Source organism: Anas platyrhynchos, chromosome 13 (genome assembly GCF_047663525.1).
Source record: "Anas platyrhynchos isolate ZD024472 breed Pekin duck chromosome 13, IASCAAS_PekinDuck_T2T, whole genome shotgun sequence".
NCBI lineage: Eukaryota > Metazoa > Chordata > Aves > Anseriformes > Anatidae > Anas > Anas platyrhynchos.
In genome coordinates, this window is record NC_092599.1 from 435,396 (window position 1) to 463,115 (window position 27,720).

The window sequence follows — 27,720 nt, forward strand, 5'->3', positions numbered from 1 at the left end:
TTTCCAAGAATTGCATCTCATATCCAATTTCTTTTTGCAGTTTTGTTCAGTGGAGGGACTGCTGTATGTCAGCCATGCTAAAGGGCAAGTGATGGAGGCAAGTATTAGTTTATATATTCATAGTTATCTAATGCTGTTTTTGCCAGTTTCTTCTTTTTAACTGCTTTGTTTTCCACTGCTGCTGTGAAATAATTGCACAAATGAAGGTCTATATGAGCATGTTCTGGGAAGTGGTAATGTTACAACATCTGCTCAGTGTGACTGTGTATATAGAATTAATAATTTTGTTCCTGATATTCTGTGTTCTCATACAAATCGGAAATGTATATTCCTGAGCTTCATGGTATAAGGTTCTCCATTTCCTTCCTCAAACAGAATATAAAGACTTTTATAAGTGGAAAAAGCAAGCACAAAACTTGAATCCTAGTGGTTAATATAAATAAATGAGTTAATTTATTCTGCTGATTCACAGTTCACGAGTAAAACAAATCTATTTCTGCAAAACTAGGTACTAGTACAAATAAGTAGTTTTAAGTATCTTCGTACCAAAAGTGTGGTTTGAAAAATTCTTATCAGGCTCGTAACAGATTTATCATATGGAATTATGCACAGATGACCACAAAGCTCCTATAGGAGCATTTTAAAGATACAAGTCAGTGTAATTTCAGAAATCAGTCACAGTAGTGACTTGCTTGTGAATTAACTAGGCTGATTTGTTTCAGGTGAGCTTGTAAATTGAAGCAGGACTAATTTAAGCAGCTAGTGGATTCCAGCAGATAATGAATGTCTGGAACTCCAGTTAGACTGAAATGATGTTATTTTAGATCAACATTATTATCATCGGTAATTTGGATACACAACACAAAGTAGGTGGTAAAGATGCTGGTTAGGGAATATATTGGGCATTTTTGTACTGATCTACAGCTCTCCAGTGAGTCCTGACTGAAAAACAAATGCTGAGGGAATTAGTTAAAATGAAAAAGGCAGTTATGGGTCAACTGTCAAGTTCGTATTTTATATACCAAATAATGTTGGGACTCCTGATTTTTGGCCAATAAGGTTTTTTCAATAAACTGTTTTTGTCTTTTGTATGAAAAGGAAAATTGAGTTTTGCCTTTTTTTCCTCAAAATGTAAATTGAGTAGGAACCTGCAATTCAGCTTTCTGAGAAACTGTTTAATTAGAAAAAAAGTAAAAGCAATGTTAAGAAATAAAGATATAGCTTAAAAGTCCAAGGATGATAATGATAAAGACATTTCAACGAAGTTTTGAGTATATTTAAAATAATAATAATTGGTTTGATTCTGCCATATTTTCTGTGTGAGTATGGATAGATATTTTTTTTCTGGGATGTGGTTTATTACTTTATTACTTAGTGGGTTATTGATTAAACTGGCAATATATTTTATCTCAATGATTGTTTCCAAAGTATTCAGCTAATATACGGTATGATTTTAGTGTTACACTTTCCATAAGTACTGAATTTCATCTTGCCTCCAGCTTATAGCAATGACATTTGAGGAAAAAAAAAAAGGGGGGGGGGGAGTGTGAGGCAGCTCTTTTGATATTTTTGGATGCCAGCTTGGAAAGCAGTTTTGGAATATCTGTAACCCATTGGTCAGGTTTCAGATGCACAAAATTGAGAGCTCTCTTAATTGTAACTTCAATGCATTATGTTTCTGCAGCTGTTTTAAGTTAAAATGAATGCTCTCAAATCCTAAACACGTTGCATTTCAAATAAAATGGTTTTTAAGGCACAGGCTGCCTTTTGCCAAGATTGAGGTTGACCTCTCTGGTCTGGTTTCTATATTTATAGAAACCTAATCAAAGCATTTTCCTGCAAGAAAACAATGATCAGCTTCCGAGCATGTGATCTCATGGTGCTGATGTGAAACTCTTTCAGATACTGCGTCCTTCCTTCCTTCCTCATTCCTTTGCTGTTCTTCTCCAGTAGTGTGTTCTCAGTTGCAGTGTAGTATAACCAACTGCTGTCAAAACCCAGCTGATATGAGAGGCGAGGTTGAGATCTTCTGGAGAAAAGCTGTTGTTTTTTTTCTTATGTCAGAGGCTGAGCTACACATGCATGGTGCTGCTCCCTCCCCCCGTTCAGATGGGTTACTTAATCTGCTTTTTAAGTCATTTTTGTTTTCTCTGAGAATTTTGAACAAGACTATGCCAATTGAAGTCATTTCACTTGCCTGTTCCTGCATGAAGACAAACTTTCATATCTGGTTTCCAGTGCCATCAGTAGATGCTGGCCGTAATAAGGCATATCTTAATGCTTGGAGATGCATAACTGTTTTCTTGCGAATATTAAGTATAGTCAAGTTAGGCACTCTTCAGGAAAATCAGGTAGGCAGAGCAGACATTACATTTGAAGCATGAAAGATCAGATCTTTGGTAAGGATCAAAATTAATTCTGACGAAAAGACTAATGTGCTCTATAGAGATATTTAACCTCATGTTCTGTTAGATATTCTGGGCTTTGTTCTTAACAAACAACAAAAAAAAACTCTACTGGTTACTCCTTGCTTCTTCCCCCACCCCCCTTTTTGAACAACCCTTTTTTTTTTTTTTTTTTAACCTTTCTTGCTTCCTTTGTGCTGTGCTTCTTCCCTTAGGCAATAAATGAGTTGTCTCATACAAGCTTTGGCTTCTGCTTACAGCCTAGATGCAACTAATACAAGGATTGAGGAATGCTTGGAAAACTGATAAACTTTGTTTTGTTAGTGGCATGTTTTGTACATTGGATTTTTTAACCCACTACTTTCTGCATGGATTTATAATAATGGCTCTTTTGTTTAACATTAGATAAGCATGAGATCACCGTGGCACAGCTGCATGTATAGTCACTCTTGAAGCAATTGCACACCTAATTGGCTGACAATCTTGGCATTTTTAAAACAAACACAAGCCTTTTAAAGACAGGGGACATATTTATGTATGAATAGTCAAATAAACCTGTTGGGTGTCATCAATGGAGCCCTCTGGCAGTGAACAGTTCTGTGATGACCCTGATCCTGGAGGCAAATCCCAAGATCAAGAGACCAAAAAACAGCATGAATCAGAGCAGAAATTATCCAAAATAACCCATAATGCTTTGGAGAACATTAATGTGATTGGTCAAGGCTTGAAGCACCTTTTCCAGCATCAGCGCAGGAGGTCGTCTGTTTCTCCACATGATGTTCAGCAAGCTCAGGCTGATCTGGAGGCTGACATGGAATTGGAAAGCCAAAGCTCCTGTGCTGAAATTGATGGTGTCTCCACCCACCCCACAGCTCTGAACCGAGTGCTTCAGCAGATCAGAGTGCCACCTAAAATGAAGAGAGGGACAAGCCTGCACAGCAGGCGGGGCAAGACGGATCCTCCAAAAGGAAGTCCACAGATCAACAGGAGGTCTGCCCAAGATATGCAGTCAGGTCGGCCCAGATCATCATCTACTACAGATGCTCCCACGAACTTGTCTGTGATGGAGATTGCTTCTTCCCTCTATGTAGGTGGAGAGGAGGCCACAGCAGCAGCAGTAAGTTACTCAGATTTACCTTTGGTCTTTATCATCTCCTTGTATGTTTTCTTAAGACTTCTGGATCTTGTTTTTAAAAGCAAGTCTTTCAGCAAATGCTAATGCTACTGTGTTCAAAATCTTATGTGATGAAGCAAAGAGCTAAAAGATGCATTAGTCATTTTCTCACATGGCAGGTGGCTTATTTGGTATGTATTTGATCACTGAAATAAGAACTACTTTTGAAGCATGTTAGGTTGATCAGATGGCACATCACCATCAAGCAGAGGATGTTGGGAAGAGCACCAGCCAGATTAGTCCTTGTTAGCAGCTGTTACTTATTTCCTGCAACAAAAATTTGTACTTGTATGTCTCTCTTTTTCCCTTCTTGTTATATTGTGCATTTTATAAAAAGTGAGGAATTCCAGTTTGAGCGAATGGAGCTGTTTTTTGAAGAAAAGGAGCTGCGGAGGCTTTCTCCCCTCCTTCCTTAAAAGTGAAAGGAGGAGAATGAAGTCTGAAAGACTTTAAATGCATGTGAGGAAAAAGACTGCTCTGGGCACTAAACTTCTGAGAGATCTCCATAACCAGATGTGCGTCTGTAGAGGTTAATGAATTACCGGCTCCTTTTTAGTATTTTTCTGGTGGTCAATGAAGATGATGTATTCTACAGGTCTAAAGTGATACAAGCAAGGAAAAGCTGCCTTGCTTTGGGTAAATGCACCTTTGCTTGATGCACTTAGTCACATGGTCTAAACTTTTGGGCAGACCTGTGCGGTGCTAGGAGTTGGACTTGGTGATCCTTATGGGTCCCTTCCAGCTCGGGATATTCTATGATTCTATGATTTCAGTCTGGTGAAGAACCTTTGTGTAGCGTTCATGCCTGAACTGATCCAAATTTAGGTTTTGTCCTAGGGCATTTTCCTTTGCGATAACAAACTGATGGAAATAGTGGGGAGAAAAGGGGTCACAGTGAGGCTGTTGGAGCAACAAACTAACATCTCTGCGCTGCATCTGGAGCACGGTCCATGGACTGTGACCGTAAGGTTTTCAGCAGAACAAGTGTCATCAGTGGCCGAATGGAAATTAACCTTCTAAAAATCTTTGGAAAATCTGATGTACTTGGAGTTTTTAAATGCAACTTGCTTGCTTATAAACCAATATTGCAAGAAAGTGGCAGCTGCAATCTCTATGTATATGAGCAAGGGAGGTGTTCAGCTGTTTTGGCAGTGTTCATGTTTTCCTTTGTATCTCAGTGGTAAGTACGTGCAGCGTGAGGACCTTTTGATGCAAAGCTGAGGGAAGCTGTGGGAAGGAAGTTAGTGCACTTCAGGATAGCACCTCTATCCCATGATCCAGAGAACGCATGCTGCCTTGGGACTCAGTACCTCATCCTCCTGAAGCAGAGTCCTCCACTTGCTATGCTGTAATTTGGATTGCTTCCTAACACATTCTGAAAAATATGGTTATTATTATTTTTTGTATTATCTTATTCTGGAGTGCCACAGATTCCTTGTTAGGCTTCAGTCTTTCTTTTCTAGGAGCTTCCTTTCTCCAGCCTGTTTATTTCATGTGGCAGGGTCAGCTTTCAGCTGTCCCCTGATTATATACACCTATGCTTTCCTTTTCATGCTTATAACCTCATCACATCCCCCACACTAAATACACTACCAGGAAGCTTAGGAGGTTAATCTCCTCAAAGTATTGTTTCATTAACCCAAGAGGGGTTTTTTTGGTTGGTTTATGTTATTTATTATCTCCCCACACTTCATGTGTGTGTGGATACTGCAAAGTTTTGGAGAGAGGAGTATTTCTTATTTGCTTTGCAAATACATCCCCTTGAACACAGACAGGACTCAGTGAGGTAGCAAGTTCCTTGGGTTATCAGGTCAGACTGAAGCATTTACTGTGTTATCACCTTTGGTTCAACTGAACGGGCAGTTCAATTGCCTTTGTAGCATTTTGATGTAATTTAGAAGAGATTCTCTTACCATGCAAACAAAAGCGTAATAAAATCTGTTCCATATCTTTGCAGCACTAGTTTCCGAGAAGAACAAGGTTAAATCTGGGGCCAGCTGTTCAGGTTTTTATCAAGAGTTGGGATAGTCTGATAGAGAACAAAGAAGAGGTTTATTTCAGATAAACTTTAAAAGATATTTTAACTTTGTTTTCAAATAGATTGCTGTTCTAAGTGTGAACTCATGCTTACATGGCTCTCCAGAATGAGTACTGGGTGAGCCCAATCCTGTGTGATGCTGAGATCCTCTGCTCCCAGTGGGAATTAAGGACACTGAATGCTTGTGGCATAAGGGAAAGTAAATTCTTAGTAATCCTCTCCACACAAAGTATTTTTAGCTCAGTGTTCTCTTCTCAGTTCTTTTGATATTTGTTGAAATAGAAGGGCAAAATGTTATCCCAAAACCAAGGATTGGATTTGTTTGGGCACCTCATTTGCATACATCTGCATATGTAATAATCCTGCTGCTTGTTGTCAGGCTTTGTAAAGAAAATGAGAAATGAGACTGGCATGGCATGGAAAATAATGTAATAATTAAAGTCTTACTGAGACATTTCATTTGGTCTTGTATTTCAAGCACTGTAAATTTAAATATCTTTGCATAAATCTCCTTGTAAAGGTTCTCAGCTCACTGAGCTGAGAAATCAGGATTTTGGTGGTTTGGAAATGATTGAGATTGCATGGGTGTCGTCTTGTTTCACCGTACTTTCAGAGCTGTTTGTTGGGTAACAAGTTACATGACCAAACACGAACAAACAGAATGGTATTCAGGTTCCAGAGATACAAAAGTAGCAGTAGTAGTTTGGTGAGAAGTTGTGTCCACTTGGACTTTATCAGTGTCATGAAGGTGAAGACAATGCTCAGCCATTGTTTTGTTGTGCAGCCAATGTCTCTGAAACTGGTTCTGGCTCTTGCTGCCCGAAGGGTGACACTTGCTTTGAGAGAGACACGGACTTCTGCATGATGTTCTTCATCTGCTTAGCCTCACAGCTAGCAAAAAGCAAATGGGAGTGAACAGTCAACAACAAAGGCAAATTTTACTCTGAAGTCCTACCATAATTTTGGTAGGAGTAGAAGTACTTTGGGCACTTTCAGATGACAACTATACATGCGCTGCTGGGTGGCCTCTGTGCAGATGGTGCTGTTCAGAGCTGAGCAAGTCTTGCCCTCAGAGCACTGGTGAAGTAGTAGCATCCAGTTCCTCTGCCTCCCTGCCCCTCCACCCTTGGTGAGTTCTCTTCCTGTTTAATGTTCGAAATGTTGACACTGTATCTGGATAACAAATATATTCTACCAGTCATCTTTTTGTTAGGTTTGATTAACTGTGTGTAGCAGAAGTATAGTAAACAGCCAGTAGATGATCAAATAGGTAGCAGTGGGATGTGGGAGAAGTATCAGAGAAACAAAATTATTAAGAGGTTAAAATGACTTAACAGAAAAGTGGAGGAAATTTTAGTCTTTAATTCAACGAAGTCTAAGAGACCGATACACTTGTAGAAACATTCTTCTGTAGACATCCAAACATGAATAATGAAGCCTTTTGACGTTGTTAGGGTTATGGGGAAAGCAAAACAAAACAAAAACAATCTTATTGAAATAGAAATTCTTAAAAATATACAACACACAGTTTTTGTTTTACCCACTGAGATCCTTATCTGGGGGTGCTTGTATTCTTAACCTCTAAGCATTGGTGTTAGGGAAAGATTGTGAGGTCAGTCAGTTTATTCTTTCAGGAAGTAAGGTTTTCTATACAGTGAGTTGTTTTGGAATGGTGGAAGTCCTTAGCTGATACATTCTGGTGTTGCTGGGAAGATAGACTGACCTGACTTCATTTAGCATCAAATTGCTCAGTGGAATTTACAGATTTTGTTTCTATAGGCCTGAACTCTTCCAGGTTAGAGTTTCCTTGCCTCATGGTTACAGAAGTAATGGCAAAAAAGGTTGAACCAATATTGAAAATGTAATACTTGATCTCCTCAAATTGAAATGATGCCCTGGGGTCTGAACAGCTGGAAAGCAGCTCTGCAGAAAAGGACCTGGGGATCCTGGCAGACACCAAGCTGAACCTGGGGCAGCAGCGTGTCCTTGCCGCAAAGAAGGCTCGTGTCATCCTGGGCTGCAGCAGGCAAAGTATCGGCAGCAGGTCGAGGGATGTGAGCCTGCCCCTCTGCTCAGCACTGGTGAGGCCACAGCGGGAGTGTTGGGTCCAGTTCTGGGCTCCCCAGGACAAGAGAGACGTGGACATGCTGGAGAGAGTCTGTCAAAGGGCCCCAAAGGTGGTGAAGGGTCTGTAGTACCTCACGTGTGAGGAAGTGCTGAGAAAGCCGGGACTGCTCAGCCCAGAGAAGACGAGGCTCAGGGGGATCTCCTCCATGCCCATTATCACCTGAAGGCAGGGCGCAAGGAGGACAGCCGGGCTCTTCTCAGTGGTGCCTGGCACCAGGACAAGAGGCAGTCAGCACAAACTGGAGCTCAGGAGGATCCCCCTGAACATCAGGAAATACTTTTTCCTGGTGTGGGTGATGGAGCAGTGGGTCAGGTCACCTGGAGAAGCTGTGGGCTCTCCCTCTTTGCAGATCTTCAGAAACCCCCGGGATGAGGGCCTGGCTGCCCTGCTCAGGGTGGCCTTGCAGGGGCAGGGGAGGAGCAGGGGTACCAGGGGTCCCTGCCCACCTCCTCTGGGACTCTGTGATACAGAGTTAAGGCTCCTGCTTATTAGGTGTTAAAGATCACTGAAATTTTTAACAGTTTTGCTGGAAAGGAATTGCTGAAGATAAAAAATGAAGTAAACCCTGAAAACAGCAACTTCAAAGGTTGTCAGTGCTCGTGCCAGCACTTTAATTTGCATTCCTTTAGTGAGATACCCATATGGCAGCTTTCCAAGGCACCATTCACTTAGTTCTGCTGTGTTCTCATGGAACTTTGTGTCCTCATCCTGTTTTCTGTTTTGGTCATCAGTTTTTGTAAATATTTCAGATATCTTTAGATATTGTTTATCAACTTAAATCTGTATTCCATTACTACCCATATTTAAAAATAAATAAAAATGTTTGCATGTGCTTCTGCAATAACAATTTCCAGTCCTTAGTTTGTAGGCTCCTCAATATTTTCCAGTGATAGTACTGACCTTGTGAGTGTCAAATGAAAACCTACTAACAGTAAGGTTGCTTTTCTTAGTTACTTTCTAATGACCCTTTTCAAGTACTGGTGTGCTGATTTATGAATTGTGTTAATGTAAACGAGGTAGCGTATTCAGCTGAGCCACCATTTCAGTGTACATAGCATAGGTGTAGGAGACTGCATGAACAGTTTCTCTCTGACTGTAAATAGTCTTTCAAAGCAGTGATTTATTTGTCTGCCAGAAACCTTTTTCACAAACTCATTTGTCATAAATGCAATGCAGTGCTCCTGGGACAACCACCTTTGAAAAGGCGGAAGATTGTATTTTTTATATCATTAAAGCTATGTGGAAAAGTTACTGTGGCTATTAACAGTATCTGAGATGTGTAAAAGATGACTTCGTCTTAGCCCATTTCCCAAAATATTACGTAGTCTTCTTAACATCATACTTAATGTTTGCCCTCTCATTCAACATGTGTAGGTGGTAAACATTTTTGGAATTTTATCATAACGGATCCTGAGTGAAACATTCTGTTGCCTTCCCCTGAAGCACTGCTTTTATAATGAAAATAATATTTGTCATATAAATGGAGGAGGTTAGTCACAAGCCCTTCTGGAAATAGCATATAAGATATTACTTGCTTAGTAATTTATTCTCTCTTAAAGCTAGTACTGCAAACACCTGGAGGTACAGGTCTGGGCTTCTGGAAGATCTGATTCAACAGCTGTGCAGCATATGAAAGCGTGACTTATGCAGCCCGAGCCCCTGTGACAGTGGCTGCTTTTTTCCTCCTTCCCCAGCAGAAAAGTCACAAGTCAGTACTGAGGCTTTTTTCGGGAATAGGATGGCATTTTTGTTGCGTCTCGCAACAAGATAAGATACCAACAGGTCACTGTAATGGCTTAATTGCAGAGTGATAGGTCAAGAGCAGGCTGAGGATTGTTTCACAAGCTCAGAAATGAGTCTTGAGTTGCTTACTTGCTTTAAAAGACCATGTGGTACCAGGCGCTGCGTTTCCCTGCCTGGTGGCAGTAACCTTTGTGAAGCACCAGTGGTGTTACACTCAAAGTCTTGTTTATGGGCAAAGAGGAGACTTACATTAATTTGCTAGGACAGCCAAGAATTTAATTTTAGTATAATTGAGATCTTAAAGAGTTTAATCATTATTAGTCCAGATTTCTTACAGGAAAAATGAAAATCATGCTGTTACAATTGTTACATACACGTTTCTTAGTTGATAACCCTTCTCCTAGGGTTGTGCTTCCCCTTCATTGCTCTCCTGGGTCCTGCAGTTGGCAGTCTCATTCTGGCAGTAGGTATTGCATCGAGATGGCAACTTTTGGAGCCCTTTGCCGCTAGGTATTTGATGTTCAGGTTGGTAGTTTCTTCATCCTCACCCTAGGATACACTTCTTCATCGGTGTGCAGCTCTGCGTACATCCTGATTGACCATGTACGGTGACTTTTACTTGCACTGCACAGTGTTACCGGGTTATTTACAATTGTTGCCTGGAATTTTGAAAAGTGGCAGCTATCTGTAGTTTTCTTTATGATTTTTCTCCTGGAGTCACAGAGGAAAGCTGTAGATCCTCAGAGTTCTAAAGATTCCCTTCAAACCTATCTTTTGCAACTTTTTTGCTGTATATGCTCTGAACTCTGAAATTTTCCAATCCTGACTATTTTTTTCGATTTCCAACTTGCAGTACTTTTCTATGTCTGATTTGTGAATGGTTTTTGGCTTTTTTTTTTCAGCTGAGAATTGTAGATGTGATTCTTATGCCTAGTTTTTTGTTGTTGTTTTGTTTTTCTTTTTGTTTATTTTTAAGGTCCACTAACATTTTCGAGTTAGGGAGACTTTCCTTTCCCTAGCGGTCCAGAAGCCTGCATCCACGGATGTCAGGGAAGCTCCTTGCTCTTGACAGTCCAGGGAAAAAAAAAAAGGGGGGGGGGAAGGGGAGTGTTCTTTGCAAGGCATGTTTACACAACAAGAAATTTAGTGGAACTGTAATTAGATGTTATCATACTCCTAGCTCACAGTTATGTCATCCTGGTGAAACTCTTACTCCACAAACACATTATGAAACAGGCATCGTAACGAAAGCTTTGTGGATGCGGGCGCAGAGTCTACCTGGGAGCCTGGTAGACAGTGTCTGCAATGATATATTGGAATTGTGCCGATACGTATTTGTTTTGTGTAATTGTATAAAGCACTGATACCAATCCATTTCAGCTGCTAGCTGCAAGTGTACTACAGATACACAATAGCTGACCTTTTCAGTCTGTTTAAATTTTTTGCTAGTATAGTTGAGGTCTAGTAAAATTCCTCAGAAGGTCTGAGGTACAAGCTCCAGATCTTGGTGCACCTTTTGTTTTCAGCTGTCTTGAATCAAAAGTTGTGAAAAGACACCTGCCCACAGTAGGTATGAATGTCTCAAAATTCTGAGAGGCATTTATGAAGGCAGAATTACTACACTGTTAAATAGGACTTGCACTATAACATCATTTAAAAGAAAACTACAATTTATTCCATGGCACCAGGTTATAATAGGCCTCAGTCTTACCTTGTCTAAAGGGCAAAGGCTGACTTGGATTTATTCTACTGCTGATATAGTATTATTCTAGTCCGTAGCAATTGCCATAGAAATAAAACTGCTAGTAAGTTGTATGGTTTGGCAACTAAAGTTCGATTTAATGCATACCAAATTCTCTAGAAGAAAAGGAGAGAAGTACAGAAAGAAGGAAAAAATGAGTGACTTTCCACTCATTTCCGTAAAGTGTGAACGTTTCCTTAAGAGGTGGTGTGTGCAAGTGGAAGGATTGTCAGCTCATGAGCTTAGAGAGACGTCTGCAAAAACACAGCTGAGCCAGGTGTGTGACTCCTTCCTGAAGCTGCTGCGTGTCGGTGCTAGGGCCAGCTCTGAGTCCAGAGCATGCTGTCATAGCTTGACTGTGAAAATCTCTTTATGAAAGGATTGATAATAGAAGCTTGACATAGTTTGACATGTTGATCTCCAGTTGTGACTGATTGCTGCTGTGACACAGAGTTACTGATTTTTGTCTTGACAGAGTTTAGATCCATTCTCTGGGTTTTTAGACTTCTAGCTGTGCAGGACGATGGGTTCAGTAATCTGCTTGCAGAGAAGTCAGATCACAAGAGTTGGCTAACTCCTGCTTGTGCTTTGCGCATGAGCTTGTAATGTATTTTGCCAAGAGTGTTTCTGAACTTCACAGTACAAACTTCTGGTTCGCAGTAAGGAATTAAACTCAGTTGAGTTTCAGTGTCAAGTTGATAGTCAGAACTCAGAGTTTCTTTTAACTCAGGACTTTTTCTTTTAACTTTAAGTGATTTTGACTTCCAGATTTTAAAAAAAAAAAAAAAAAAAGAGAGAGAGAGAAGAAAAATCCAAACAATATTATGTACGTGTCCCAGTTTTTGTCAGTACTGAATGTATGCAGGACGTGTCTTAGCCAAAGTAAGACAGCCCACAATAAAGTGGACAAGGAAGCCTCAGTTAGCAGTTTTGAACTTTGTGAGCGAAGCAAAGAAATTGTAATAGAAAAGGCAGCACCTAATGGCCAAGACACCAAAGTGTAAGGATAGTCAGTTTCTATTTTCTGCTCAATCATTAACATTTGCTGTATACTTGGTTATTTTTGTGTTGAGATTTTCTTTAGATGGGAATGACATCTTTATATCAGAGTATTTTAGTGACCGTTATATGTGACGGGCTTTTATAGGAAAAAATATTCTTATGATTTGGTAGAATGCAGATAAAATTTCTCCTCTGTGCAGGGTGTCATCCCTCATGTTACCTCTTAAACAGGAGTGGAATCTTGAAAATAAATAATAATTAAACACTATTTATGAGGTTCCCCTGGTGTCTGGAGAATATTTGTATAGCATCGACACTTTATCACTTTATTCAATAGAGGGAGCTGTGACTTTTCTGAAAATCTGTATATAAACTTCATTCATGCTGAAAATGAATTGATTTGCACTATTAAATCAGCTTTTGGAAGTAGTGTGTATTTTCCGTGCAATGGTTGATAGTCGTCTTTTCAGTAAATACTTAGTTTTACTGTTAAATAGAAATGATCATGAAATGAGTTTAGCTTTAAAAATAAAATCATTTAAACACCTCTCTTAAATCTCATTTTATTTTCCCAAAGCAATTTATGCCCTGTTACATGCAGAAAACCATAGCCTGACAGCAACAAATTCAGCACATGTAGGTATCTTTATTTTATTTAGAATTGTATGTAAATACAGTGGGTTCATCCTGAAAATGTGCATGTTTGAACACATGAGGTTCTTACCTTCTCAACTTTCTGCTGTAAGAAAATGTCTCTCATGTTGGCTACTCCAACAGGTCTTTCCTTAAAGGCTGTCAGTAAGATATCTACCTAATGACTTAATCGTAATACCATGGAGTGGGTCAGGTCGGAAGGGACCGCAAAGCCCACCCGGTTCCAACGCCTGCCATGGGCAGGGACACCTCCCACCAGACCGGGCTGCCCAAAGCCCCATCCAGGTCCCGTCCCTGCGCACTGCCAGGGATGGCGCGTGTTGATATTTATAAATATTGCTCTGACTTCCAGGTATAACATTTCTTCTTACCCTGTATAATGGTAATAACAACAAAAAGTACTGAAAACTGAATTTGGAGTGCAAGTAAAAAGTTGTAGATGATCTAAATGAGAGGCATATTGGAAATAAAAATCAAGGGTTACTGAGCATTTTTAAAAGAAAAGTGGTTAAGAGGTATTTTATACTAAAAATAAACTCATTCTAATTGTGCTTTATGTCACTGTGAAAGGCTGTCAGGCTGAGGTACTTGTTCATTAGGCCAAGTTCACTTTAAATTTGAAAATCAATCTTGGTGGCTTTTTACTAAAATCTTAATTTTTTCCATCTGACTGCGGTAACAGTATTTTTGCACATTTGGAGAACAGGGTCAGGGCCTGGGCAGAAGACTGTGTAGACATAAGAATTGTATGTAGTAAGCTGCTATTTTCACAGAAGGCATCAGTGAGTTTCCAACACTACTGAATTACTTCTTTAGCTGTATCTCCACGATCACTAGTACTGTCCACCACGAAATGGTTCATACATTATAAGTGAGGTGGTGTAGGCTGCTGCTGGGAATGTGCCACCAGGAATTCTGATGCAGTATGCTGGCTGGAATACCTGTTCAGAGGTTTGATGTTTCAGGATTTTTTACATTACTTCATTACTCTGTGGTTTTGGAAGTAATATATAATAAACAGCTTTGGAAGTGCTAGCATGATGAGAGATTATTCTGAATGGGTAAGGAGTTTAATGTCCCTGAGCAGACATACAAGAATTCACAAATCAATCTATTGAAAAAGAAATGAATTGCTATAGGAAGGTTAAATTGGAGGAAAAACAACAAACTTGTGATATCCTGATGAAAGAAGACTAATGAAAAAACACGCATGTATTTCTATGTAAGAGTAGGAGACTTTCATTGACTGCAGATCACAAAAATCTGTTTGGAAATGCTGAATGTGAGGTCTTGGTTAGAGGCAAAGGAGAATGTTGCTATCATCAGTTTTGCTAATCTACCAATTCCGATCCCTCTGATGTGGATTAAATTTCAGCCAGCTGGCTCCTTTCCCTTATCTATATCCTTATTCTGTCCAGACTCTAAGCCATGTAGCCTGATGGGGAAAAGAGATCTGGGTGTCCATTAACAAACTGGAGATGCTGTACGTCAAAAGCTACGGCCAGAGGAGGTACTGGACAGTACTCGGGACTTTTGACACCAATTCCTGAGGGTGGGAGTGTGATTACCCCAACCCACCCGCACTTACTGTGGGACAGCATGGAAACATGCAGCAGATGAAAAGGCAGGAGGGTCAGCCTGCCCTGCCCTGCCTGCTTCTGGGGATTACTTCTGACACAGTTGTGGAGGGAGTTCCTCTTGTATGCTGTATTACAAGATGTTCGGCTGCATCTCCTTCACCAGCCGTCCCGCTGGTTGCTGGGCTCCCGAATGAAATACGGCAGTACTAGGGATAGACCATAAGAGAGAGAGTTCTTTGGACAGGTGATTTTCAGCGATGGATGGATATTGTCATGGGAATGCTTGAAAAACATGGTGGTTTTACCAGCAGTGAGTGTGTGGCACTTTTCCAGATATGGAGATTGTTCAAAGTGGTATAGATTTCCTACACTAAGAATTAAATGGCATGCCCACGGCTTCTGAATGTAGTCAAACTGAAGAGCAAGAATTACCACGTTGAGAGTGGAGAATGATGGAGCTGCTAGATGCAGGACCCCTGAGCATCTGGTATGTGCTCCCCCAACACGAGGAGGTTTTTCTAGTGTTTTAGTCCTGCCAGTATCCTTTGCTGTTGGTCTCAGTTTTACGATGATCCTTTAGAGCCAGGTAACAGGGTAACATATTGTGTATTTCCAGGAAAAGTGAACGTTTTGAAAAGGAGTTCAAGTTCTGGCAGGGAACGGTTCCTCTGTATAGATACAGTTATGCATTTCTGAGACCTCTGAGTTACCACTGACAGTGACAGTGCAACCCAGTAATGCTCTCATGTAACAGCTGGGGTTTCCAGTACTGAAATACACATCTTCAGATGTTAATTTTGGATGACAGTTATAAAACAAACACCTCTGTTTAATCTTTTTCTAACTTTCCCTTCGAGTTCTATGTAGAGAACTTTACTGACCCTTCTCATAACCCTTCCTGGCCCACTGCCCTCCAAGTCATTTGATGACTTTAAAAATAGGCTAAAATATTTTTTCTTAATAAGGCAAGAATGCTGGCCGAAGTCACCTCTGCTTTTCTGCACAAACATGCAGCCATGCATGGGAATGAGGTGTACTTCTCCAGTGCATACCATGAAGAGTAATTTTGTATGAACGCTGTGTGCCACTACCTCCAGCCAGGTATATGCCAGGCTGTGCCCTGGGATCCTGGTCCCTTGATTTATTATAGCTGGAGCATGACGTGGGATCCTTCTGGCCATCATAACAGGGTTTCCTTCCCATTGAAACTAGGGTCTGTCTGCAACATGGGGCTGTGTGAGTGTTTGAGAATACAGAGAGGAATATCTTTTTCTCCTTTAGATCAAAGGATCTTCAACTCAAGGATCTCCAGAAGTCCAGAGCTTAAAAACCGTCTCAGATCACGTAAATCACAATTCAGCTCAGTTTCCATCAGTATGATATGATTCATACACTGGAAATATCTCTGTTGTCGATGATACAGAATGGTGTTTTTTTTTTAACCCTCTTAAGTCTATTTAATGGGTATAAAAGAAGTAGGAAAACATTCCTGTTGGCCTTTATTCTGTAGAATTTCAGATTTCTTAGGTGTCACTATTTTTTTGTTCAAACCTGCTTGCTGTTTTCTCTTGAAATACTGCGTTACTGCTTCAGGGGATTGTTGTGTGAAGGTTGCTGCTCTGAGCACGCTCCCGAGGGGCTGGCGGTGAGGTGCGAGCTCCGTGTGGAGTGTTACCGGGACGGTGGGGTGTCGGAACAGGAGCATGCCGTAGTTCTGAGCTGTGGCCATAGAAGGAAACGAGCGAAATCTCAGGCAGAAGGCAATTACAAAAAGGCTTGGAAATAAAATCCTCAGACGTTGAAATCTGAGCATGCTGCGGCAGGACGTTGCCCGAGGTTGGCTTACTTCTGGCAGCCCGAGCCCGTCGCTGTATCCGCGGGTTCTGTTTTCCCCTCCTCCTTTCCCAAACGGCCCGGTGGGTGCCCGAGCCCATCCCGAGCCCCGGCGCCGTGTCGGAGCGGCCCGGCCGGGTCCCTGCTGCCGGCCCCGAGCCCCGGGAGCGGCGCTGCCGCTGCGCCCCGGCAGGGCCCGCGGAGCGCCCCGGGCGTGCGGCGGCCCCGGGGGCTGCCGTCGAGGCGCTGCTCGGCCGTGCCCGGCCCCCACCGCGCGGCTCCGCGGGGGGCGAGGGGGGCGGTGCGCGTCGCGCTCCCCGCGGGGCTGCAGCCCGGGGGCCTGCCGCAGCCGGGCCCCTTCCCGCGGCCTGGGCGTGCCGGGGGCCGGGCCGGGCGGGGAGCGCGTGCCCGCGGCGGGGGGCGGGGCCGGGGGCGGGGCCGCGGGGGGCGCGGCGCGGTGCGGGCGCAGCCCCGCGCCCCGGGGCGCTCGGCGCGGACCATGGTGCAGCGCTTCAGCCTCCGCAGGCAGCTCTCCAAGGTGGGGCGCGGCGCGGCCGGCGGCGGGGGCGGCGCCGCCTTTGTTCGCCCGCCGGCGGCTCGGGGCGTGCTGCCCGCGCTGCCCGCTGCGACCCCGCCTCTGGCCGCGGCTCCCTTCCCGGGGGGATCCCGGCACCGCGGGGCGGGCGCGCGACAGGGGGGTGGTGCCGCGCCGGGGGTGGCCGCGCCGGGGGCGGCCCGCACCTGCGGCACCGGGGCACCGCCACCGGCCGCGGAGCGGGGCGCAGCCGGGCCCCCCCACGCCCCCGCCCGGCCCCGGGCCCGGCGCAGCGCTGCGGAACAAAGGGCCGGCCGGGAGCGCGGTCCGCGGCGCGGGGGCGGGGGGGGCTCGCCCTGCCGAGGCTGCCCCGGGGAAGGGAGCGCTGAGCGCCCGCGGTCCTGCGCCGCGTCCCGGGATCCGCCCCGGGCGGGCGGCGTGGAAAGCACTGGCACAAAGAAATCGGCCCCAGGACAAAACGGGGCTGCGGTGCGCTCCAGGTGAGAGCGCTGCTCCCGCAGAGCCGCCCCGCGGGGCCCTGTCCGTGCGCCAGCCCCCGGCGTGGAGCTGGCAGCGGCTCTGCAGGCAGGAATTGGGGTGTCGGTGGGACGCGTGAATAAGACGCCGAGTTCCGATGTTACCTTCAAGCCCTTTTTGTTCCCATAGTGTATTTCAGGTGCGTTTATCAACAATTTAAAGTGCTGTTATCAGCATTTAAAATAGGTCAAAATTCACATCCTGCAGCCTGCCTTGGGAAAGGCTGTGGTTTTGCACTAAGTTGGTACCTTACTCCTTTCTGTTTGTTTGAGCATCTCCTCATCTTAAAGGAAACAATACAAACCTTTCAAGGGAGCGTGACAAAGGGAAACTTGCGTCTTCTAGCAATTTACCTTCTTCTGTACCAAGAGCTGTGCCTACAAGCAGAAGTCTGTGCAGGCACTGCAGAGTTTCACCAAGACTTGCGAGGGGATGATCAGGTTAGTGTTGCCCGCTGATGGTATGGGGCAGCTCAAATACTTTTGAATGAACTCTTTTGGATAACTCGTTTTTAATTCTGGTTTACCTGAGGCAAGCAGTGTGATTTGGGAGGATGTTCACACTGACTTTTACTGCAGGAGAACTGCTTCTGATTTGATTTTCTAGCTCAGCCTCCTCAATTGTGCCTTGCACTGGTTTAACCCTGGTTGTGTCAAGCCTGCTCGGATTTTTTTTTTCTGGAATAGGGGCTTGTTTGATAGTTCATTTCATGTCGGTTGCTCTAGGTCTTGGTACTTAAATAGCAAAATTTAAAAAATCAGTTGTATCAATCAATAATCAAAACAGATTGTGTTTTACCTGGATTTGGATGTAGGATGAGAACTCCATCCGCTTGTCTCGCTATAGGGTGGGATAGGAAAAGTCACTTTGTGCTTGACGCTTTGGGGGAAGAGAAGAAAATGGCATTATAAAGCACTCTGTTGTCTCTTGTATGGAAACAATACAAAAGACACAGAATTTTGCTAATCTGTTCATCAGCCAAAACGTAATGACTGCCAGTCTACATAAAATAAAGTAATGCTTTATTAGTATTTATGATGCAAAAGTCTTGATTCCTTGATTGCTAGCTAACACTTAAGATTTGGCACATGTCTGCAAAAGGCCTAGAGCACCTGCAACCAGGATGTATTCACTTCTTGGATAAAATAGGAGGTTATTAAATAGTGCGTGTATGTAACACGGCTCAAGGTCAAAATCCCAGTGTCTAGCTGTATTTAATGGTAGATGTTTCAAATGCGATGTGACTAAGCTGAAAAATGCTGTCACCAGCGCACGTAAAACTTCAGCAAAGAAAGCGTGGGACTTAATGCAGGAAGGAAAAATAAGGTTTCATGATGCGAGGTTTAGCCTCAAATAGCTGGTTTCACTTTCCAACATGACTATTTGCACTGCGTGGCTTTGATCAAATCCTTTAAGCTCCCTGAGTCTCTGTCTTCTTTCTATGAGTGGGGTTAATGCCTTTCTCTTATTTACATAATGGATGTCAACTTCTGAAATGCCGTTCTGGGGAGAGCTGCGTAAGCACTTAACCTTATACTAACTTATGAAATGTTTGCATTTGAGAACCTAAACGTGTCAGCAATTTCAGAAAGTTTTACAGAGACCTATCTTACAGTGTTACTACTTATTTCACGTATGCCAAGTCAGCATTTAGTATTTGTGTGTGATTGCATGGTTTCTGTGTTAGTTTGCCAGCTTAGACATCTGTAACTGTTAAAACTTGGAGCCGTAAATTACAGCACCTTTATTGTTAAGATGTAGGACAAAATACGTGATGGCTTTCAGTCTGGTACAACAAATACCTTCCCGAGTCCAAACTCGGCTTGTTCACTTTGTTTCCTCTGCTTCCCCCTACCCTCAATATCAGAAGTGTCTTGCAAGTGCTTTGGTTCCCGCCACTCTCCATCTTAGACTGTTGAGAAATCCTTGGAGGATCAAAAAATTCCCTCTATGTTCAGACTGCGTGTTTGTGATAAAAATATATAAAATAACAGGTCTCACGGAGTTCTCAGAGAAAGTGATAATTGAGCTATTACTAGCATAGTCTAGCATGGCAAGAGTCAGAAGTAAACGGAGAATTTGGAAATCTGATGCTTTTCAACCTTATTCTCACGTTCAGTAGAACAACAGACCAACAGTTTTCCTGGGGCTCTTCAAATTCTGCACTTTAAAGAGAACTGAAGTAATGTTGTTGTACCTATTGCTGAGCAATCCAGCTGGACAGTTCAATCTAACGGGACCTTAAAGGGGTAGAAGTGCAGTTTACTTCATCCACTGCTCTGTGCTAGATTGCCCTTAGATGATCGGTAGATTACCTTCTTCTTGTGGTAGACGCCGCGCAGCTTGAAGTAGCTTTCTGGGGGGAGCTGCTGGGTCCTGCCCTGGCAGCAGGCTTCCTGGCGGGCCTGGTCGGCCCCAGCAGGCCTCACCGCAGCGCCTGTGCGGCCGCTCCCTTGCATCATGCGTGGGGCTCGCTCCTCGCCGTCAGCGTGGGGACGGTCGCTCCCCAGTGTCCCGTTGCTCCTTGTGTTGGCCATTCTGACAGCCCTAGCGTAGGCAGGCCGTTTGGGGGATCCCCACGTACTACTCACCACGTTTCTGAGCTTTGAATCTTTCCTGCAGAAATGTTCTGCAAGGCCTACTGTACAGAAGGCTCCTTGAAATAAAGCCAAGAGGCAGTGGGATGTAGATAGGTCTGCATAGCCGTGGTCTGGATAGCCGTGCAGGTGTTGAGAGAGTTCTGCCAATAAGAAACAGCAGCAAACTTTTCTGGGTGAGATGGGGCCCTTGAGAAGAGAATGAACTTCCAGTGCATCATCTTGTTCCTAGAAATGTGTGGAGAGATGTTACAGACTTATTTCTACCACCTTACAAAGGAAAATGAGCTTCTGACCCTCTTTAAAGAAGCAGAAGTAACAGGCTTTGTGAGGAGTTTGTCTTGTCTCAGTGCGACAGCTTCATGGATGCCGTTACAGTGCAAAAGTAAAAGAGATTTGAAGCATCTTCCCAGACCACAATGTTGTTAGTTAATGGGGAATGTAGGCCTGTATCTATGGGGGTGTTAGAGGTAGGAATAGAGATTTTTGTTCATGAAAAAAATTACAAATAATCCAAACAATTGCCCATATACATGCCAGCTAGGGGTCTGGTAAATTACATGCGATGGCTCGTTGCCAAATAGACTTACAATGTTAAAGGATGTAAACAGTCTACAGATGGAACACAGCTTACATAAATGAATATTTTCTTTTAATAACAAAATTCCACTGCTCATGGCAGTTTGCTTTGCAATATCATCATACTTTCTAATATGTGCTTACATGGGGCTGGATAACAATAACAATTGGAATTTCCTACCAGCAGTGATCAAAGGAAGCATTAAAAGCGTTGGCATCTTTACTCTGAGTAAGTTACCGTTAGGGGTCCTTTGTAGGACTTGAAGCTCATGCAGTATTTGTTTGTCTCCTCACAGTTTCCCATGTTAAGTCAGCCAGTATTTCTTCACAGGCAGAGAACAGTTTGCTCTCACTTTGTAAATCTTTCTATTTTGTATGTGGCAGTCAATGATAAAAACACATATGTAAACTAGTCCTTTTCAGAAAAGCTTTTCTCACTGGAAGAAGGCCTTAGAAGTTCAGGGAAAACAAAATAATAGGAGCAAGGGAAATTGAGTGAGCTTTTTCGTATTTATGTCACATACAGTTCAGGATTCCCTGTTTTGACAGGGGATGTGATGATGGCCTCCAAAGTGATTCTTACCAAAGATGAACTGTACATGCTGGTGAGTAGAGAAAGGATGGTAGAGGTGTCGTGCTGAGGATTTGGGTGTTTCAGTGATGGGGTGCGCCTGTTCAGTACATTAAGTTTGCTCAGGTGTCCCAAAGCCACTCCTCTGAGATGGCCACGTTTAGTGCAGGTGAGCTGATTGTTGCAGTTCTGTTTGCACCAGGCCATCACATCATCGTATCGCACGTCCACAAGTGGCGCTGGAGCACCTGAATCCACTAATAAGAGTGTGAGTATCTTTTCACACCGCTAATTTCGTATTTTGGGCTACATGTAAGATAAATTGACAGATAATAAGGCTCCTCCTTGAGTTATCCATCCACTAAACTGACTTTTATCTTTTGAGCTGTAATTCAAAATAAACACGGCTTTTGCTTCAAGAAGAGACGGATGAGAAAGCAGGTCTCTGGAGCTCTTGGTTTATAGAAGAGCCGATTGTGGGTCCATTTCCCATCCCTGCTCACATCCTACTTTCCTCACCATGCAGTGTGCTGGGCACTCCCCAATGCTGGATCTGATCCTGCAGGAGCAGCCAGGGCTATGGGGAGCCCTTGGGCACCAGCAGAAGCCTGCTCGAGAGCATACACTGACACTTGCAGTCATAAGAAGGTCAGCAGCCAAGCGTTCCCAGGAAAATGGTCAAAAGCTTTCATAGCTCAGAATAAATAATACGTCAGAGTTTCCGTTCTGTTTGACAAACTGAAGGGAGTCCAGCGTGCCAAAGTAACTCTTCCTCAAGCTGTCAAAATGCTGTTTGTAGTAAGAAGCTGGGGCTGTTTCTTTCTTCCAAATATCTGCTGAGCTGTGCATTACATGGTTTACAACTGTCTGAGAATGCAGCGTTGCTTCTGAGCTGCTGGGTCTCAGTAAATCTGTTGGAGCATCTGTCTGACTCAGAGGTTGGCTGAAAAATGAAATTCTTCTCCACAACAGTTTCCTTGTCCCTTCTCAGACTCCTTACTAAATAAAACATACATGGGAAAAACAAACAGATGGTGCAGTGGGCAGGCGGTGCGCCACGGGCTGAAGTGCAGAGCGGGGCTGCCGCTGGGGCGGTTCTGTCAGGCGGCTGTACCTCTGGGGCGGGGGGCTGCTTGTTTGTTCCATTTTGGTGTTTAAGTTTCAGTTACGAGAATATGAACAGGTGATAGAACAGGCTGTTTTCCTGACTGCTGGGTTGTAGATGTCAGTCATCCCATCAGCCTTCTTTGAGGTGTCTTACCTGTTATTTTGGTGTAAAAGTACATAACCTCTACCACGTTTTTAGCTCTTAATTAAAGAGAAGACAAGCTAGTTCCATGAAAATCGTGCATTAGCAGAACCTTGCAATTGAAGTTTCTTGATTGCTTTTGTGTATTATTTTTTAAATGTGGTTTCATATCGTTTGTGTCTTAGAAAATACTTCGTATTTCAATACTTGATTTAGATGTTTCAGTAAGTAAAACGTTAATCCCAGTACCATGTTCTTGCAACTTTACTTTTGTTCTTGGATTGATTCTTTCCCTGCATTTTTAAACAAGTCTTCCAGGCTCTAAAACCAGTCTCCCTGCAAAATTCATGATGAGAAAATTGGGGTGACTCCTACTAAATAACTTGGTTCGTATTGATGTAAAGTAATTTTTAAATCAATGGAAGTTTTTGTTGGTATGCAATAAATAAGGTTGTGTATGCAATTTAGTACGCTTTCTTCAAATGTGGTGAGATATCTTGTCTTTTGAACACAGAAATTAATTAGTTTGAAAATGTAGTCTAAGTTCCAGGACACTTTGAACAACATTGACATGAAAAAAAAAACTAGAGAAGCAAGCGTTTTTTTGTTTTGTTTTGTTTTAGCTTAAGACGCAATTTGGATGCCACTGAGATCAACTGTTATTTGAATGAGGAATTTGGCTTAGAAAAAAATCCCATCTGCACATTAATAATTAATTCCCACAGCATATTAACTTCATTTTCTCCATTTCTCCATCTATGCTGGTGTGACAGTCGTGCTGCAGGCCGCGGCACCACCTGCGGGGCCTCGGTCGCCCACGGGTGCACGCCAGCAGCAGGCTGAGCCGCTGAGCTGCCAGCCCGCTCCTGAGGGAGGGCTGGAATTGAGTTGGTGTCCAGGGCACCGACACGCCTCTGTTACAAGTCGCGACTTATGAAAAATACTACAGTCCCTCAAGCAAGGTGGAGAAAAAATACAGCGTGTGCTGGTGGGCATCTACCTTACCCCAGCCCACTTCTCCTCGTCCCAGTTTGCTTTGTCCCTGGATTTCTTTCCCAGGGAACCAAGGAGCTCCTGGCTAGTACTGAAGACACCTTGCTCCCAGAGGTGCTGCTGGCACGAGCACTGCCTTCTCCGGGCTCAGCCCCTGCCGCAGACGCTGCGTGGGCTCAGCGTGAGGCCATGGCCTGCGCTGGGGGGGGAAGGGCCTCCTGCTTTTGCTGCAGCGCTGGCAGCTGTAGCCAGACCTTGCTCTAGCTGCCTTGCAGGTGTGCGGCTGCAAATGAGTGTGGTCTTGCCCCTGTGCCAAGCGTGCAGAGAAAAAGTAGGAGCGCCGTGCTTGCTGTCCTGTGCAGGAGGGGAACTGGAGGAGGGAGGGTAAAGAAGCCAGAAGAGGCCTGGCAGAAATACAATGTGGGTAGATATTATGTAGTCACATGAGGTATCTGCCAGCAGAAATTAAGCTGTTAAAATCTCCAGAGCAGACTGGAACTGCCATAGGGATGTTGGAGTAGGTCAGTGGACGCGCATTTCCCATCTTCTGGAAATCAGATGTGGTTGAAGCTACAAACTGTGAAACTGCAGCTCATGGGTTCTGTGCCTCTATGGTCTTGAGCAAATGGCTTTAATTTGCTGTTCCTTGGTTCTGTTATCTGGAAGACCAACCAAACCCACATGCAGATTCCCCTACCACTGCTTCTTCTGAACAGTACCCAGCTAAGAAGCTCCATGTGGGCTGCAGCTTCTTTTTGTACACTCGTGGAACTGCAAGCTAACATGAGTATGGCTCAGACACAATCTGAGCAAGACTTGGTATTCATCTAAATGTTTTGAATACACTGCTGCCTCTTCCATTTCCAAGAGCAAAAAAAAAATGTCACTCTTGACGTTACGTGTTGGACTGCTTTTTCACAGTGGTACCTTGACTGTTAAACACGCGTTCTCTGGTGGTCTTCATGCCGCTTTTGCCATGTAACTTCTGAAGCAGTCTTCTTTGAAGAGAACGTGTATGCTAAGTGACTTTTGAATGGCTAACAGGCAAATCCACTTCAGCATTGCTGTTAGCGGTAATGCAGTCGATTGAAACAGCCCAGAGCTTTGAAAGAGAAAAGGTCTTGCATGGGTCACATGTGATCCCTATCTGCAGCGTGGAGTACAGTGACATTCAGATACAGGACTTTTTCTTTTCTTCCTTTTAGCCTATAAATAGAGGAATTTTTTTTTTAGCAGGGGAAAATGAGACCAGGGCACCCACCTATACACTGATAGCTACGCTTGCTATTACAGTTTCCAGAAAATTCCTTGTAGCATTAATGTGTCTTACTGCTAGGTAAGGTTGGTGGTTTTCTTCCTGCCCTGTGTTATGTCTCACCTTCTGTTTCTCTTTCCCTGTCCCTCTCTGCTGAAAGTTAATTGTAGGTGGACACATCCTGTTTACAAAGAAAACAAGAAACGTAGTTGGAACAGGAGGAATAATAATGGGTTTATGGGTTTAAATCATGCTGATTTTTAACATAACCAAATGCGTGCTTAAGGCCATTCTTTTAATGTATCTTGACACTGAGAATAGCAAAACATAAACTTCAGGATGCACCCCCTCTGTATGTTGTTATCCTAACTCTTGGATTGTTGGAAGCAATGTGGAACCATGGAGATCTGAGCTAATCTACTGTAATTTGAAAGTAATTAATTGTTTATTTATGCTTGAGTATGCTTATTTAGCACTCGTATTGAAATTCTCTGAGCTCTTCTTCCCACCAAAGAGAAAGTAGGATATTAAGTACTCTAGCCTGTAACAAGGAAAAAGAGTTGATAAATGGACTTCCAAATGCATGCTTTGTCTAGCCCTTTGGTCCATACCAAGGAAAGTCATGATGTGGTAGTATCTGGGCAATTTAGACTAAAGATAGGTAATTCAGGACTGTATTACTGTGCTTAATATTCATAAAATTCAATATATACTTCAGTGATGTTTACACACTGTTGCAGGAAGCACGGCTGAAAGCACGACAGACACCAGTAGAGTCAGATCATGCTCCATTTTATTGTCCAAATTTTGCATCACATTGCGATTACTTCCCGCTTTTCCAAAAAGCGCTGTAATAAATCTAGGGCTACGTCGTCCTCCATTTTCCTGTTATTCCTGCACTACGGCAATATCCTCACCCTGTAATCAGCCTGCAGCCTTTGCCCTGTAGCCCATGCAGATGGCGAACTGTTTAGTTCAGGTCTTCGGAGACGACACACCAACCGTTGTAGTAGTGTTCGGTCGCTCTTGACCCCCCGGTCGCTGCGTTCCGGTGCCCCTCTGCTTCAGCCACCCTTTGACAGGTCCCTGTTCAGGCGCCACTTGTCGGTTTGCGGCTGAAGGAACAATGCAGCCAACTCAATATGAGTGATAAAGCATAGTTCAACTTTATTGTCCGGATAGCCTAACTTTTATAGTGAACTTAACAGGGGCGGACAGTGTTTCACACAAGGTTATTGGTCAAAAGCACTCAGACAAACAACTACAAGAAAACAACCCCACCTGCAAGAAAACAACCCCCTTGTGATTAGCAGTCACATAGACCTTGTCCTTGAAGCCAGCTACTGGTAACAATATTTTTCTGAATTCCTCAATCGGGAGATGTGGGAACACTGTCATGGGAACTTCTCATAGTTGCCCTGGTAGCTTGGTTTGCTCAGCTACAGCAAGCCATGGGATTTTTGCTGTTTCAAGAAATCCCTCAACAACACACGCCAAAAAAAAAAAAAAAAATCTCCTCTTTGAAATTCTGCAGTATTAGAGTAGCCAAACCAAGAGCACAAACAGTGGCTCCCCAAAAATTTTTAACAAAAGTTTTTTGGGTATCCCAAACATTGAACCTAATTTAATAGACATACAGATCATCTCATTTCCTCACTGAGCGTGGAACTTGGTACTGCTGCTTCAAAGTGTAGAAAAGGGACCTTACTCCAGGTGGCACTGGAGAGTCTTTAGTAAAACTTTGAAATTTATTCTTTCAGAATCCTTTTGTCTGGCAAAATAATTATACTTTGTGTAAGAAAAATTACAGTTCAAAGGGTGAAATTATTGTGGATTCATACATGGTATGAGTGTAAAAACCAATGGGCAGCCATCTGCAGGCACACCCACCTTGCCTTTCTCCGATAACCACGCTGTGGTAGGTTCATGCTACAAATAATTCTCTGCAGTGTTTGTTTCCTTGCTATCTAAAGACACGACCTCAGTTAGCATGAATTTGCACCTGAAGAATACACTTTAAATGTCATGAAGTAGCTGTCTGTGGCAGTTCCTTGGAATGGATCAGCTCCTGTTCCTGTTGCTACAGTCCTTTGCACTTCAAGTCCTCTACTGACTGCAGAGAGAGCTATTGTAACGCAATGTCCTCATCGTCTGAGCTGGAAATCTTCCCTCCCTCATGCCTCAGAAAACACTGGATGTGTCAGGCAAGAGAGACTGAATAAGAATTCTCAATTGTCCACCACCATAGCATGCTTTCATAACTGTAGCAGTCTGCTTCCCTTCTCTCGCTGTTTCGGTGTTTTTCTCTGTGGCTGTTGGACTCAGCTGCCTTCTAGAGGGTAGTTAATGAGACAGATTATCATCCTAATGTATTTTGGAGAGGTGTAGTTGTTTCCTTATTTTTCTTCATCACCTCCAGCCCAAACGTTCTTTCTGCCTTCTCTCTCCCATAGCAATACTTTGAGGAGGTATTGTTCCTTTTCTGGTACTATTTGATTACATATTCCAGATAGTATTTAACAGAGCCTTGTGCCATTTAGACTGGTATTTCATCTTCCAGTTCTATTGCTTTTGTATTTTGCAGTAATAAAGCTTATCTGAAATGTTTAAAGAGAGAGAGATTTGAAAAATTAGAAAGTTCAAAATTAGAATTGTTAACAAACTGAGTGAGAAGAACATTAGTCTCTTCTGCTGTTCTGGTACAAATAGAGCAGGCTTGTATCTTGTTATGTTTGTCTTCAGTCATTAGTATAATCTATTTAGGGAAAGGGTTATAACTCCTGTGCTAGCTTGGGATGATTCACTGATCTGGCATTTAATTTAAAAAGACAAACACATTTTTGGATGCTCCAGCGCATGGTGTTGTGCACTGTCTCCTGCCAATGTCTAGTTCAGTCTATGCCTGTGCTGCATGCCACACTTGTGTGTAGGGGAAGTAGAAGCCCACGCAAACTTGCCTTGGTTGGACAGCTTCACGCGAGTGAGTGAAATGATTATATCCATTTTGAAGTGCAAAGCTTGATGTGAAAACCTGACTTTAAAGTAAAGTAGTTTTTGTTCTGCTGTGTTCCCTAGTAGCTCTTTAGGAGTAGATGCACTGTCGTAC

General features: G+C 43.3%; 1 protein-coding gene across 17 annotated transcripts in view; it reads left to right on the plus strand.

The window, feature by feature from the left end:
* TMCC1 (transmembrane and coiled-coil domain family 1) overlaps positions 1 to 27,720 on the plus strand; it is a 135,627-nt gene that overhangs the window by 59,500 nt on the left and 48,407 nt on the right. For 10 of the 17 annotated variants that reach the window (XM_072044561.1, XM_072044562.1, XM_072044563.1 and 7 more), the window contains 2 exons: positions 41 to 97; positions 2,811 to 3,522. The exons of 1 other annotated variant lie outside the window; for it this stretch is intronic. In XM_072044561.1, coding sequence (XP_071900662.1) covers positions 2,977 to 3,522 — 546 coding nt within the window. In that variant the 5' untranslated portion in view covers positions 41 to 97; positions 2,811 to 2,976. Of the gene's footprint in view, positions 1 to 40; positions 98 to 2,810; positions 3,523 to 16,720; positions 16,837 to 27,510; positions 27,595 to 27,720 lie in introns of those variants that run through there. 6 more of the 17 variants (XM_038186065.2, XM_038186060.2, XM_038186068.2 and 3 more) reach the window with 4 other exon arrangements.